Here is a 15,866-nt window from a genome sequence, read left to right on the forward strand (position 1 = left end):
GCCATAGCCAGATATGCATGTACAATTTGACCCATAGACACTGACCTGCCTCCCCTAAGTCCATACACACAAGCCAAACTGCACCCGTGACCCGCCACTGCCACTACATACACACTCTTATTCACACACATACAGGGCTGACCTTAAACACACGCCAAGTGCAGTGCCATGCGCAGCACAGTTCATGTGCATACTGCTCATCGATCGTCAGTGATTGAACCCTTTTCCTCCAGAGCGCCCAATATCGCCCGTTTAATCACCTGCATGCAGATATCTGAAACACCCGCTATACACAATGATACCTATGACTTATATCTGTTTCCAATCCTACTGGCTTCCTGCCATGGTTGAGCATTTATGATTAATATAAAACTTGCCTTATAGTCCATTTGCTACAACTGTTTCAAGTTTAGAATTGACGGAGCTTAGCTTTCCAATTGCCACTGGTGGTATTTAAGTTTAGACCGCTCCCCCTCCCCCCCCCCCCCCACCCCCACCCCCACCCCCATCTCCCTTGCTCTTTAAAAACCTTTATACTTATTCAGGTTTTCTGTTCATAATCTCTGTAATTTAACCTGTTATTTGATTATTGTAATAAATCTAAGACAGTCAACATTGTTTCTGTCACTCAGCACACACACTCAACTCAACTCAACTCAACTCAACTCAAATTTTATTGGCTTCAATTTTCATAGAAGAATTTGTCTTGCGCTTGGGAGAAAGTAAGAGTATAACATATAAAAACAGCATTCATATCACATTTCATGTATCACACACAGTAATCACTAGTATAAGCCTACAATTATCACATTTGTACCTGTATCGTACATGCAAGTAAATAGTACAGTAGTACCTGCCATATCCGGTCACTCATTAGTCATTGCAAAGGTGACCGCAAATATCAGGTGGCCGTTCATTACAGGCCCCCTCCTCCTCCAAAAAAACACCAAAAACACGATCAAGTTTTCATGAAGAAAGAAAGCGAGCATCCATGAGCCGCCGATTCATTGTCTCTGTTAGTTTTGCTTTCGTTTATACATTATATTTATTTGCGTGTTTAACTCGATCGTCCTGGCTAAGCTTTTGTTTCGTATGTTTCTATGTGTGTTGTTTGGATTATTATATATGTATTTGAGTGTCAGATAAACAAGTGTTTCAAACTCACATCAGCTGTGATCGATCCGGAAGTGACTGCCGTAAATGTACATGTATGAGCATGTCTGTATTTACAGTTTGCGCATGCGTAAGTATTCATGTCGTCTGCTCGTGCTGTGCCGTCTGTGCACACAACACACACACACACACCACAGACGCTCGCCCGCGAAAGTGACAAGTGGCCGTTAAGTGGCCGCTCCTGTCGAGTAAGAGGGGCACCTTAGGGCAAAAATCAGTGACCGTTGACCGCGTCAGACAGGTTAACGGCCATTAAGAGTCAATTATAGAAGGAAAACTCATTAGTCATGGGAAAGCTGGCCGCTCCGGGCAGGTTCACGCCCACGAAAGGGCCGGAAATGGAAGGGACTACTGTATCACATTTCCACGTATCACACACAATATATACATTACATAACATACAGCAAGCTTCCATCACACATAAATGTTTGACTTGCTGTCCCCTTTTTCAATTGTTAAGCATTAAATTTCTTGTCTTTGTACACATTTTGTTCTTGTCTTTGTACAAAAAAATTGTTCTTGGCTTTGTACACATTTTTCAAAAAGTTACACAGTTACTACAATTCTGAGTGACCTTCAGCACAGCTGGTCTCAGCTAAAAAAAAAACTTGGTCAACATAGGTGGGGTAGAAAGTGTTAACCTGAGGCACTGAGCTTTTTTCTTTTTGACAAGAAATGCTCAGGGTGAGAGTTTGGGAATTTAAGTCTAAAGTCATATTTGCTTGTCATATTTTTAATCAAAATGTCACTACTGCAGAATGGAAACACATCTAAGTTGGCATCAGACATCACGTCATAGTTACAGTGCTGATTGTTTATTTAAATGTGGTTATAATGTCAATTAAATGCTGTTTAAATGTCAGGAGCGCAAAACCTCTCATAATTGTTCTCTTGGTATTTCATAGACTAAATTGCTTCCCAAATAGACATGTGAGTACAGTCTCAGTTTGTTCTGTTTTTCACAGTCTCCAATTAAGGCAGACTTGTCACCTTTGAACAACGAGGAGGTAGAGTTCAGTTGAAAAGAGCAATTGCAGGTTTTGTTTTTTGTGTATTTTCCTTTTCACAATTATTTTTGTTGTTGTTGACATAATTTTGTTTATTGTTCTTTTGTTATTACTTCTTAGTTTCTTAATTTGTTTCTTGTCTTCTGATACATGTACCTTCATTTCTTGTGGTCATGATTGATCCACACACTTAATTTGTGTATGTGTCCAAATGAAAAGATTGTGGTAATTAATTCCTGTGTGAAAACCCAAGACAGATCCATCAGGCAGTGTCAGCATGATTGCTGAATTTAGTCTCCTACACAGGAGGGATGACTGGTACAGTGAAAAAACCCTTTTCAAGACCGGCCCCAATTTAAGACTTTCTCTCTTTTAAGACCGTACTTTTTCACATGTTCTGTTCATAAGCTGTGTAAATGTGCCTCCATTTTAAGACCCCCTCCATTTTAAGACCCCCTCCATTTTAAGACCCCCTCCTTTTTAAGACCCTCCATTTTAAGACCCCCTCCATTTTAAGATCCTCCATTTTAAGACCCCCTCCATTTTAAGACCCCCTCCATTTTAAGACCCCCTCCATTTTAAGACCCTCCATTTTAAGACCCCCTCCATGTTAAGACCCCCTCCTTTTTAAGACCTGATTTTCTCAGATTTGTAGAGGTCTTAAAAGGGGGGTTCCACTGTACCTTAATTAGCATTTGCCGGGGGAATGCATGTCGACTCCCTCTTCTTGCTTGTGACAGAACTCTCACATTACAGCCACCTTCTGTGTGTGGGGTCAATTTATAGCGCCGTGTGTGGGGTCACTTTATAGCGCCGTGTGTGGGGTCACTTTATTAGCGCCATGTGTGCGGTCACTTTATAGCGGCGTGTGTGCGGTCACTTTATAGCGCCGTGTGTGGGGTCACTTATAGCGCCGTGTGTGTGGTCATTTTATAGCGCCGTGTGTGGGGGTCAATTAATAGCGCCGTGTGTGGGGTCACTTTATAGCGCCGTGTGTGGTCACTTTATTAGCGCCGTGTGTGGGCCGGTCACTTTATAGCGGCGGCCTGCAGATCATCACAAATGTCACCTGGGCTGAGGTGCATGAACTGAAAGTGGGTGCCACCCAAACGGGAGAGAACAAACCGCGGGGTCTGATTCGTTGAAATCACAACAAATCTCAATTTCAACCAATCCAACACCGCGGCAGCTGACTCCCACCCGGTTTGTAACTTTCTCGTGCACCTCGGCCCAGGGGGTAGACCTAGCTCAATCGGTAGCGTGCTGGCTTTAAAATCAGTTAGTCGCTATTGGTGTGAGTTCTGACGGGCGCAGTGGCGTGGTGGTAAGACGTCGGCCTCCTAATCGGGAGGTCGTGAGTTCGAATCCCGGTCACTGCCGCCTGCAGGTGGCCGGGTTAAGAGTAGAGATTTTTCCGATCTCCCACTGGTCAACTTATGTGCAGACCTGCTAGTGACTTAACCCCCTTCGTGTGTACACGCAAGCACAAGACCAAGTGCGCACGGAAAAGATCCTGTAACCCATGTCAGAGTTCGGTGGGTTATTAAGAAACACGAAAATACCCAGCATGCTTCCTCCGAAAGCGGCGTATGGCTGCCTGAATTTTGTTTGTTTGTTTGCTTAACGCCCAGCCGACCACGAAGGGCCATATCAGGGCGGTGCTGCTGTGACATAACGTGCGCCACACACAAGACAGAAGTCGCAGCACAGGCTTCATGTCTCACCCAGTCACATTATTCTGACACTGGACCAACCAGTCCTAGCACTAACCCCATAATGCCAGACGCCAGGCAGAGCAGCCACTAGATTGCCAATTTTAAAGTCTTAATTAGGTATGACCCGGCCGGGGTTTGCACCCACGACCTCCCGATCACGGGGCGGACGCCTTACCACTAGGCCAACCGTGCCGGTGATGGCGGGGTAAAAACGGTCATACATGTAAAATTCCACTGTGCAAAAACACAGGTGTACGTGGGAGTTTCAGCTCACGAACGCAGAAGAAGAAGAAGGTGTGAATTCAAATCCCAGGTCTGGCGAGAGATTTATTTCTCAGAGTCAGACTCTCTTCATCCCTGTTTTGCACGCTTGCACACGATAAAGATCCCTGGAGTTCACAACGAAAGTCTCAGGGCTTGGAAAACATGAGGATTATACGCATGCATCATCTGTCGTCTCTGACATCATCATGATCGTATCTCCATACTTTGACAAATTAAGACAAGCCCAATACTGGTGTGTCAAAAAAACAGCCGCAATTATGGGCTTGTTCAAGTCAAAGTATCACACTATATCCTCAGCATATTACCGAAACTTATAATGCTGGCCAAGTATGAAAGAGGACGTTTAACTCTAATAGTCAGTCAAATGTCCCCCTGAGGCCAAGGGCTTTAATAATGGCAGTAAATCCCACTGTAAAACCCTAGCCCATAAAGACCTGAAGAATAGAAACTTGAAATCACACGATGGGGACAGATATGGAGACAGTGAGTCAGAGTGAGATATGGAGTGTAGTGTCCTCCTCCGGGCAATTAAGTTAAAATATTAGCCTCCCAGTATGCTTTTTTGTGTGAAAGTGGTTTCAGAGCTTATTGTGCGGTATGTTACTTAATTCAGTGTTCTGATAGTACAGTGGCTATGATTTTCAATGTGCACTGTTTTAAAGGCTAGACTGTTTGCAGTATTAAACACACAGCCGTTTGAGAGTGACAAGTACAGGGCTGAATATGTTTTGTTTAAAGTCAACAGTCTTATATGAAATGTGCCTTGAACAAATATTTGGCACGCTGTCTGACAAACTGACCTTTGCAGCTGACAGTTGTGCTTTGTTCTCAGAAACATATTTCATGTGTGGTCGAGTTGAAAAGTGTGTAACTTATTGCTGGTGAGGTTTGGGAAGTACAATTTACAAGAACCAGTACCGTACTTTTCGGACTTTAAGGTGCAACTTTTTTTCTCACATTTGACCCCTGCGGCTTATTTAACGGATGCGCCGTATGTGTGGCTGATATAGTCATTTTAAAATGCATCCAAAATTTCAGGTGAGGGATTTATAATTGTTGTCTATTTTTTTAATAGCCAGTAGCAAGTTGTACATGATATCCCTTCCCTCTTTGAACTAGGGGAGCCACTGGATTGCTGTGAAAGCTTTGACGTGTGTCCTGTAGATACTCTTTAAATAATTCTTGGACTTACATAATCAGCAGATGTTCGTGTGTCCTGTATAGATACTCTTTAAATAATTCTTGGACTTACATAATCAGCAGATGTTCGTGTGTCCTGTAGATTAATACTCTTTAGATAATTCTTGGACTTAGTTATAATCAGCAGATGTTGAAACATATGGTAGCATTCGTATGGGATCAATCAAAGTCCTGTTGGTTTTTGTCTCCATCCAGATGATATATCGAGATTGATACACATATTCTAATTAATCTTAAGGTTTGAGATTTATAGGGCAACATTTTCAGCTGTATGTGTGACTCATGTGATACTGATCGAGTTCACTAAATATATCACAGCAGAAATATAAGGGAGGTCCAACAATCTGAAGGAACAAAATCAGGTCTTTTAAGAAGGATGTTATAGAATTTAAATTGAGATAAATTATAGAGGCCATTAAAACTGGGCAGTCTTAAATTGGTCGGTCTAAATATTGAACATTGTGTTTTGTTGTGTTTGCATGAGTCTCGGATTGTTGCAAATCCTGTAAATTACACAAACAAGAGTAAGCTAAGAAAAGTCACTCCAGGCCTGTTGGAACTACTTTGGATGTATGACTTGCCGGTCAGTCAAATTAGTAACTGATAATTTGTTGTTAGGCAATTATTCCTGAGTATTTTTTTTTGCAGTTGCTTTCTGGTGTGTTTTTTGTCCATAATTATTATCAGGGCATAAACACACACACACACACACACACACACACGCACGCACACACGCACACACACACACACACACACACACACACACACACACACACACACACATGTATACATACACACACACACACACACATGCTCAATTACACACACACACACACATACTGTGACACACACACATGCACGCATACATATAAGCACACACACATGCACAAACGCACACACAAACACACGGGCACACACACAAACACACGGGCACACACAAACACTCATAATATCATCAGCACACGCCATAGCCAGATATGCATGTACAATTTGACCCATAGACACTGACCTGCCTCCCCTAAGTCCATACACAGACGCCAAACTGCACCCGTGACCTGCCACTGCCACCACATACACACTCTTATTCACACACATACAGGGCTGACCTTAAACACACGCCAAGTGCAGTGCCATGCGCAGCACAGTTCATGTGCATACTGCGCATCGTCAGTGATTGAACCCTTTTCCTCCAGAGCGCCAATATCGCCCGTTTATCACCTGCATGCAGATATCTGAAACACCCGCTATACACAATGATACCTAACACATATCTGTTTCCAATCCTAACACATATCTGTTTCCATGATTGAGCATTTATGATTAATATAAAACTTGCCGTATAGTCCATTTGCTACAACTGTTTCAAGTTTAGAATTGACGGAGCTGCTTTCCAATTGCCACTGGTGGTATTAGTTTAGACCGCTCCCCCTCCCCCCCCCCCCATCACCCCCACCCCCACCCCCCTCTCCCTTGCTCTTTTAAAACCTTCATACTTATTCAGGTTTTCTGTTCATAATCTCTGTAATTTAATTATTATAACACATCTAAGACAGTCAACATTGTTTCTGTCACTCAGCACACACACTCAACTCAACTCAACTCAACTCAACTCAAATTTTATTGGCTTCAATTTTCATAGAAGAATTTGTCTTGCGCTTGGGAGAAAGTAAGAGTATAACATATAAAAACAGCATTCATATCACATTTCATGTATCACACACAGTAATCACTAGTATAAGCCTACAATTATCACATTTGTACCTGTATCGTACATGCAAGTAAATAGTACAGTAGTACCTGCCATATCCGGTCACCCATTAGTCATTGCAAAGGTGACCGCAAATATCAGGTGGCCGTTCATTACAGGCCCCCTCCTCCTCCAAAAAAACACCCAAAACACGATCAAGTTTTCATGAAGAAAAGAAAGCGATCATCCACGAGCCGCCAATTCATTGTCTCTGTTAGTTTTGCTTTCGTTTATACATTATATTTATTTGCGTGTTTAACTCGATCGTCCTGGTTAAGCTTTTGTTTCGTATGTTTCTATGTGTGTTGTTTGGATTATTATATATGTATTTGAGTGTCAGATAAACAAGTGTTTCAAACTCACATCAGCTGTGATCGATCCGGAAGTGACTGCCGTAAATGTACATGTATGAGCATGTCTGTATTTACAGTTTGCGCATGCGTAAGTATTCATGTCGTCTGATCGTGTGTGCCGTCTGTGCACACAACACACACACACACACCACAGACGCTCGCCCGCGAAAGTGACAAGTGGCCGTTAAGTGGCCGCTCCTGTCGAGTAAGAGGGGCACCTTAGGGCAAAAATCAGTGACCGTTGACCGCGTCAGACAGGTTAACGGCCATTAAGAGTCAATTATAGAAGGAAAACTCATTAGTCATGGGAAAGCTGGCCGCTCCGGGCAGGTTCACGCCCACGAAAGGGCCGGAAATGGAAGGGACTACTGTATCACATTTCCACGTATCACACACAATATATACATTACATAACATACAGCAAGCTTCCATCACACATAAATGTTTGACTTGCTGTCCCCTTTTTCAATTGTTAAGCATTAAATTTCTTGTCTTTGTACACATTTTGTTCTTGTCTTTGTACAAAAAAATTGTTCTTGGCTTTGTACACATTTTTCAAAAAGTGTTTGTCAAAACAACCCATGTTGCAGGTGTTCCACGAGATCGACGCGGTGGAGCCCCTGAAGAAGATCGCCAGCAGTCCCAACACCGTGGCGTCCAAGCTGGCGGCCGAGGCGCTCAAGGTGATTGGGGAGAAGATCCCTCACAAGCTGTCGCAGCAGGTACCGCTCTGGACCGTGGAGGACGTGGCCTACTGGGTCTCACAGGTAAGGAGGGGTTTGAACCCATGTCAGACAGTCAGTTTGGTTTACCCTGGTATCAGAAAAAGGTCAGTCAGTTTGATGTACCCATGTCAGAAAAAAGGTAGGGAAGGGTTTGAACCCAAATATGTCAGACAGTCAGTTTGATGTACCCATGTCAGAAAAAAAGGTAGGGAAGGGTTTGAACCCATGTCCGACAGTCAGTTTGATGTACCCATGTCAGAAAAAGGTAGGGAGGGGTTTGAACACATGTCAGTCAGGTTGATGTACCCATGTCAGAAAAAGGTAGGGAGGGGTTTGAACCCATGTCCGACAGTCAGTTTGATGTACCCATGGCAGAAAAAAGGTAGGGAAGGGTTTGAACCCATGTCAGACAGTCAGTTTGATGTACCCATGTCAGAAAAAGGTAGGGAGGGGTTTGAACCCATGTCAGTCAGTTTGATGTAACCATGTCAGAAAAAGGTAGGGAGGGGTTTGAACCCATGTCAGACAGTCAGTTTGGTTTACCCATATCAGAAAAAGGTAGGGAGGGGTTTGAACCCATGTCAGACAGTCAGTTTGGTTTACCCATATCAGAAAAAGGTAGGGAGGGGTTTGAACCCATGTCAGTCAGTCAGTTTGGTTTACCCATATCAGAAAAAGGTAGGGAGGGGTTTGAACCCATGTCAGACAGTCAGTTTGGTTTACCCATATCAGAAAAAGGCAGGGAGGGGTTTGAACCCATGTCAGACAGTCAGTGTGATGTACCCAATTTGTCAGAAAAAGGTAGGGAGGGGTTTGAAGCCATGTCGGTCAGTTTGATGTACCAATGTCAGGAAAGGGTAGGGAGGGGTTTGAACCCAAATATGTCAGACAGTCAGTTTGATGTGCCCATGTCAGGAAAGGGTAGGGAGGGGTTTGAACCCAAATATGTCAGACAGTCAGTTTGATGTACCCATGTCAGAAAAAGGTAGGGAGGGGTTTGAACCCATGTCCGACAGTCAGTTTGATGTACCCATGTCAGAAAAAAGGTAGGGAGGGGTTTGAACCCATGTCAGACAGTCAGTTTGATGTACCCATGGCAGGAAAAGGTAGGGATCGAGGGGTTTGAATCTTAATCTCACAAACACTGACCAGGTTGTACTGCTGTACTGGTGAAACCAGGCTTTACAATCTCTAAAAAAAAAAAGGAGATTGGTTCTGCTATAACTGTCAGTGTCACTATATACTTGTTTTCCGTTTGTTTCTCAGATCTGAGAAAAGTGGGCAAAATGAAGGGATTTTTAAAATGGGGGTACGTTTACAGACCTGAAAAGCAGTTGAAATCTAAATACAGGGTTTTCAAAAGTGGGGTCCACTGTACTTGTCGATAAAGTTTCAAGGTGGAGTCGACCTCAGGATACATTCAGACGTTCCATTGTACTAATGTCTACACGTTAGCTTGTTTACCTTTCAGATCGGGTTCCCGGACTACGTTGATGCCTTCAAGTGTTCCCAGGTGGACGGAGACCTGCTTCTGATCGTGAACGACGAGGATCTGAAGGATGGTCTGGGGATGACGTCCAGTATCGTCAGGAAGAGGTTGGTACTGCTCTTTGCTTGACCATCTGTAGAACAGTGCTTGGGGGGTCCTGAAAGGGCCGGGTTCCTCTGTATTTGCAGAGAGAGTTTGAAGGCACTGTTTTAGGGTGCATGCATAGGGTTGCCTTTAGCGTAACAAGACACTGTATTTGTAGAGAGAGTTTGAAGGCACTGTTTTGGGATGCATGCATAGGGTTGCCTTTAGCGTAACAAGACACTGTATTTGTAGAGAGAGTTTGAAGGCACTGTTTTGGGGTGCTTGCATAGGGTTGCCTTTAGCGTAACAAGACACTGTATTTGCAGAGAGAGTTTGAAGGCACTGTTTTAGGGTGCATGCATAGGGTTGCCTTTAGCGTAACAAGACACTGTATTTGTAGAGAGAGTTTGAAGGCACTGTTTTAGGGTGCATGCATAGGGTTGCCTTTAGCGTAACAAGACACTGTATTTGTAGAGAGAGTTTGAAGGCACTGTTTTGGGATGCATGCATAGGGTTGCCTTTAGCGTAACAAGACACTGTATTTGTAGAGAGAGTTTGAAGGCACTGTTTTAGGGTGCATGCATAGGGTTGCCTTTAGCATAACAAGACACTCCAAATGGCTTTGTCTTTGATTGTTGTGGTGTTGGGCACCAGCCTTAAGGACCACATCCAGTGATAAGACGGATAGACACAGACAGATGGATAGAAACTGACAGACTGACTGACTGACAGATGGAATGAAGGGCAGACAACAATTTCTCAGACTTAAGTGTGTGTGCAAAAAAGAACCATTGAATGTAATTCATATGTATTTTCAAAAGGCCTCTGTTCTGTCTGTGTGTCTCTGTCTGTCTTTCCATCCGGCCGTCACGCTTTTGATCCCCAAATACATCAGTGGAGTTTGTCGGCTTATTCGCCTGACACTTGGCATGAGGAGCAAGCACTAGTATTTGATACTGACTGTTGACAGGTTTATGCGAGAGCTGAGGTCACTGAAGATCACGGCGGACTACTCGGCCAGCGACCCCACGGGGCTGGACAAGTGGCTGATGGGACTGTGTCCGGAGCTGTCGCAGTACACGTACTACATGCTGCGTCAGGGCGTCGACACCTACATCCTCAAGGCGCTGTGCGAGGGGGAGCTCAGGGAGGACTGTGGGATAGCCAACTCCATTCACCGCCGCAAGATCATGCAGAATGTTGGAGGTGGGTTGTTGAGGGCTTAGTGAAGGATCTTATATATATATGAAAGGTTGAAAGATATATCTTTGAATGCCACTTGTATATACACAAGTGGCATTCAAAGATATATCTTTCAACCTTTCATCTTCAGCCGTACTGATCTAGCCGGCTTAAATTTACATGGGACAACTTCGTTCTTCCGCTTGTCACAGTCACAGTTCATTGTTGAATCAAATTCACAGATTGATCGACAACTAGTCAGCTGTTGCTTTTCGGGTCCAGCGGACCATAACACCTGCCAAATCAGGACCCCACAAGTTAGTCTTTCCACATATTTAGATTAAAACAATTCTAATACACAAAATATCGACACACGTCACATTCAGCACACACACAAAATAATAATAAAACCAACCAAAACTGTGCATATGGATGAATGGAAGAAGAGAAGCAATCACTCAAATCAGTCACAAGAAGTGAATAAATCAACAGGTTAATAGGCTGGCAAAGGATTCATGAATACAAATAATTCTCATCATTATCCGAGAAAAAGGGGGAGATATTCTTGGGTGTAGGTCTAACAAGTGATATACAAGATGTGCTGTATAAATTAAAAGCAGGGTAAACCACCTCTCCTGGTGCTATATAATACATGCACTGCATTGAACCTACTCATCTGTTTCTCCCTTCGCCAGAGCTGAACCCCGACGGCCCACGCATGTCTGTGGTGCCCCCGATGCCGATGGGACTTACCTCCCTTGACTTCAACGCCAGCATCGGCAATTCATCGGCCCTCCGACCCATCGACGTTTTCATCTGCTATCGCCGCTCCTCCGGCTCCCAGCTGGCCAGGTAAGGATATAGAGAAATCCTAAAACACACTGCCAACGTTTCAAAATTCAGAAGAAAAAAAACCAAGGAAGGTATGTGGTTGGAACGTTAATTATTGACAAAACAAAACGTTATGTTCACAGATATTTCGACCCAGCTGTCTTTAAGTGCACAGAGAAACAAACACTAATTATACAGAAAAAAATGTATCTGACAAAATGTTCAGCGGCTTTCAGGGAAGACACAAGTGAGGTAAGAGAAAGAGAGAGTGCACTAGTACTTGACTGATGATTTGGTAAAGACAATCGTGTTCCAATTATCACATGACATCTGAGGTGTTATTCCTCTTGATGCCAAAATTCACACTAAAAACAGCTGAGCCAAGAGGTATAAACATGTGGGAAAAAAATGAACAGTAGTTGTCGATTAACGTTCAGTGCTTGAATTCAGAAGTTATGGAACTTCTCTGCTGTCTGTCTCAAAGAACAATGACGTACGTGTCTCAATCTGTGTAATATAGGATTTATAAAAAAAACCACTTAGCAATAAAATCTGTTCTACAGTGGAACCCCCTTTAAGATCCCCCCAATTTAGAAAAATGTAAGTTTTACGCCCTCACGGCAAAGCCATTAGGGGCAATGTTACACAGGAAAACCCAGCTTTGTATGAAAATAAAAAATAAAAATGCAGGGGGGGATGTAGACAGCTGGCTGCCGGCTGCTAGAGGAGACCTGAAATGGGCTAGGGACCGGGTTGGGTCATCTTGGGTCAGTGCTGAAATGGTTACTTTGTTGGCCGAACGGACATCCGGTCTTCATATTTTTGCATGCATGTATTCGTGTTTCCAAGGCCTGAGGCTTTCGCTGTGACCCTGGGATCTTTATCGTGCGCATGCATGCACACGAGGGTGTTCGGGCACCGAGGAGAGTCTGCACAAAGTTGACTCTGGGACACACATCCCGCGCCGAACTTGGGGGTTGAACCCCCCAATTTAAGACCTACCCCCTTTAAGACCCCCAATTTAAGATTTACCCCCTTTAAGACCCCCAATTTAAGACTTACCCCCTTTCAAGACCTTGTTTTTTCTCCAGACTTAATTTCTGTTCATCACGTCTGTAATTTGACCTCCAATTTAAGACTGCCCTTTGTAAGACCTGATTTTCTCAGATTTGTATTAGGTCTTAAAAGGGGAGTTCCACAGTACACACTGTATTGTTGATGTTGTTTCAGCCTGCTCAAGGTGCACCTCCAGCTGCGAGGTTTCTCCGTCTTCCTGGACATCGACAGACTGCGGGCCGGCAAGTTTGACGAGAACCTGCTTCTGTCCATTCAGATGTCACAACACTTCGTGCTCATCCTTACCCACGATGCACTGGACCGCTGCGAGGAGGACAGCGCGCAGGAGGACTGGGTGCATAAGGTGAAAGTCATGTTTTTATCGCTCAAGTTTCAAATTAATTGGGCAAAGTTTAATTCGCAAATTCTACTTTGCGAAATCTACTTAGCAAAGCTGGCTGCAGGAAGCTTTTGCACTGAGTATTTAATAAAAAGACTTTGTGAAGTTTTCACGAAGTTGACTTTGCACTCAATCATACGAGTAACCTTTAGGGGTGGTGTGTGGTGATTTTGGGAAATACCCCCAGCGGGTTAGGGGGAAGAATTTACCCGATGCTCCCCAGCATGTCGTAAGAGGCGACTAACGGATTCTGTTTCTCCTTTGACCCTTGTTAAGTGTTTCTTGTATAGAATATAGTCAATTTTTGTAAAGATTTTAGTCAAGCAGTATGTAAGAAATGTTAGGTCCTTTGTACTGGAAACTTGCATTCTCCCAGTAAGGTAATATATTGTACTACGTTGCAAGCCCCTGGAGCAAATTTTTGATTAGTGCTTTTGTGAACAAGAAACAATTAACAAGTGGCTCTATCCCATCTCCCCCCTTTCCCCGTCGCGATATAACCTTGAATGAAAGAAAGAAAGATTATGGGAAATTAAACAACATTCTGAGAAGATCAGGTCTTAAAGAGTAGGGAGTCTTGAAATGGGGGTACAGTTACACAGGTTATCAACAGACAGTCTTAGAAAACAGAGTCTTAAACTGGAGTGAGCCTTGAAATGGGGGTACAGTTACACAGGTTATCAACAGACAGTCTTAAAACAGAGTCTTAAACTGGAGTGAGTCTTGACATGGGGGTACAGTTACACAGGTTATCAACAGACAGTCTTAGAAAACAGAGTCTTAAACTGGAGTGAGCCTTGAAATGGGGGTACAGTTACACAGGTTATCAACAGACAGTCTTAGAAAACAGAGTCTTAAACTGGAGTGAGCCTTGAAATGGGGGTACAGTTACACAGGTTATCAACAGACAGTCTTAGAAAACAGAGTCTTAAACTGGAGTGAGTCTTGACATGGGGGTACAGTTACACAGGTTATCAACAGACAGTCTTAGAAAACAGAGTCTTAAACTGGAGTGAGTCTTGACATGGGGGTACAGTTACACAGGTTATCAACAGACAGTCTTAGAAAACAGAGTCTTAAACTGGAGTGAGTCTTGACATGGGGGTACAGTTACACAGGTTATCAACAGACAGTCTTAGAAAACAGAGTCTTAAACTGGAGTGAGTCTTAAACTGGAGTGAGTCTTGACATGGGGGTACAGTTACACAGGTTATCAACAGACAGTCTTAGAAAACAGAGTCTTAAACTGGAGTGAGTCTTAAACTGGAGTGAGTCTTGAATTAGGGGGTTCCACTGTAGATCCAAGTATAAAAGGGACGTAGTATAGACAAGAACAAGGGCTGTAAGTCAGACCTTTGTGTAGTCTGTATGTTGCAAGGGAGATAATGTACAAATGAACGGTGTCGGTATAAACAGGAAATGTGTATGTTGCAAGGGATATAATGTACAAATGTTGCATCTGTGTGAACAGGAGATGTGTATGTTGCAAGGGAGATAATGTAGAAATGCAAGGGAGATAATGTACAAATGCATGGTGTCTGTGTGAACAGGAAATGTGAATGTTGCAAGGGAGATAATGTAGAAATGTAAGGGAGATAATGTACAAATGCACGGTGTCTGTGTGAACAGGAAATGTGTATGTTGCAAGGGAGATAATGTACAAATGCATGGTGTCTGTGTGAACAGGAAATGTGAATGTTGCAAGGGAGATAATGTACAAATGTTGCATCTGTGAGAACAGGAGATGTGTATGTTGCAAGGGAGATAATGTAGAAATGCACGGTGTCGGTATGAACAGGAAATGTGTATGTTGCAAGGGAGATAATGTACAAATGTTGCATCTGTGTGAACAGGAGATGTGTATGTTGCAAGGGAGATAATGTAGAAATGCACGGTGTCGGTATGAACAGGAAATGTGTATGTTGCAAGGGAGATAATGTACAAATGTTCCATCTGTGTGAACAGGAGATGTGTATTTTGCAAGGGAGATAATGTAGAAATGCACGGTGTTGGAATGAACAGATGTGTATGTTGCAAGGGAGATAATCTACAAATATTGCATCTGTGTGAACAGGAAATGTGTATGTTGCAAGGGAGATAATGTACAAATGCACTGTGTCTGTGTGAACAGGAAATTGTGGCAGCGTTGGACTGCAGCTGTAACATTGTGCCTATCATCGACAACTTTGACTGGCCGGCCATTGAGAGGCTGCCGGAGGACATGCGCGGCGTAGTGCGCTTCAACTGCGTCAGGTCAGTAGTCGGCTTTGTGAGCTCAAGGACAAGTGGTGAACCGCTTTAAAAGGAGACTCTTTATCTTATCGTTAGACCAGAGAGGGTAAAACGTGTAGGAATTGGATGTACGGGCTTCAACTGCGTCAGGTCAGTAGGTGGCTTTGTGAGCTCAAGGACAAGTTGTCAATCCCTTTAAAAAGAGACTATTTTAGTCTTTATCTATAATCTTTTGACCAGAGATGGGGAAAAGTGTAGGAGTCGGATGTATACGCTTCAGCTGCATCAGGTCAGTAGGTGGCTTTGGATGCACAAGTACAAGTTGTCAATCACTTTCACATATTCTAAACAAGGAGACTCTTTACTTTAGACGCAGCAAAGAAGGGT

At 43.5% G+C, this 15,866-nt stretch overlaps 1 protein-coding gene across 1 annotated transcript in view; it reads left to right on the plus strand.

The window, feature by feature from the left end:
• The window catches only part of LOC138975249 (NAD(+) hydrolase SARM1-like), a 37,444-nt gene that overhangs the window by 19,150 nt on the left and 2,428 nt on the right, over positions 1-15,866 (plus strand). Inside the window, exons 5-10 of the mRNA XM_070347904.1 lie at positions 8,071-8,247; positions 9,677-9,801; positions 10,749-10,984; positions 11,656-11,812; positions 13,022-13,211; positions 15,379-15,500. Coding sequence (XP_070204005.1) covers positions 8,071-8,247; positions 9,677-9,801; positions 10,749-10,984; positions 11,656-11,812; positions 13,022-13,211; positions 15,379-15,500 — 1,007 coding nt within the window. The remainder of the gene's footprint in view (positions 1-8,070; positions 8,248-9,676; positions 9,802-10,748; positions 10,985-11,655; positions 11,813-13,021; positions 13,212-15,378; positions 15,501-15,866) is intronic.

This window comes from Littorina saxatilis, linkage group LG9 (assembly GCF_037325665.1).
Source record: "Littorina saxatilis isolate snail1 linkage group LG9, US_GU_Lsax_2.0, whole genome shotgun sequence".
In the NCBI taxonomy this organism is placed as follows: Eukaryota; Metazoa; Mollusca; class Gastropoda; order Littorinimorpha; family Littorinidae; genus Littorina; species Littorina saxatilis.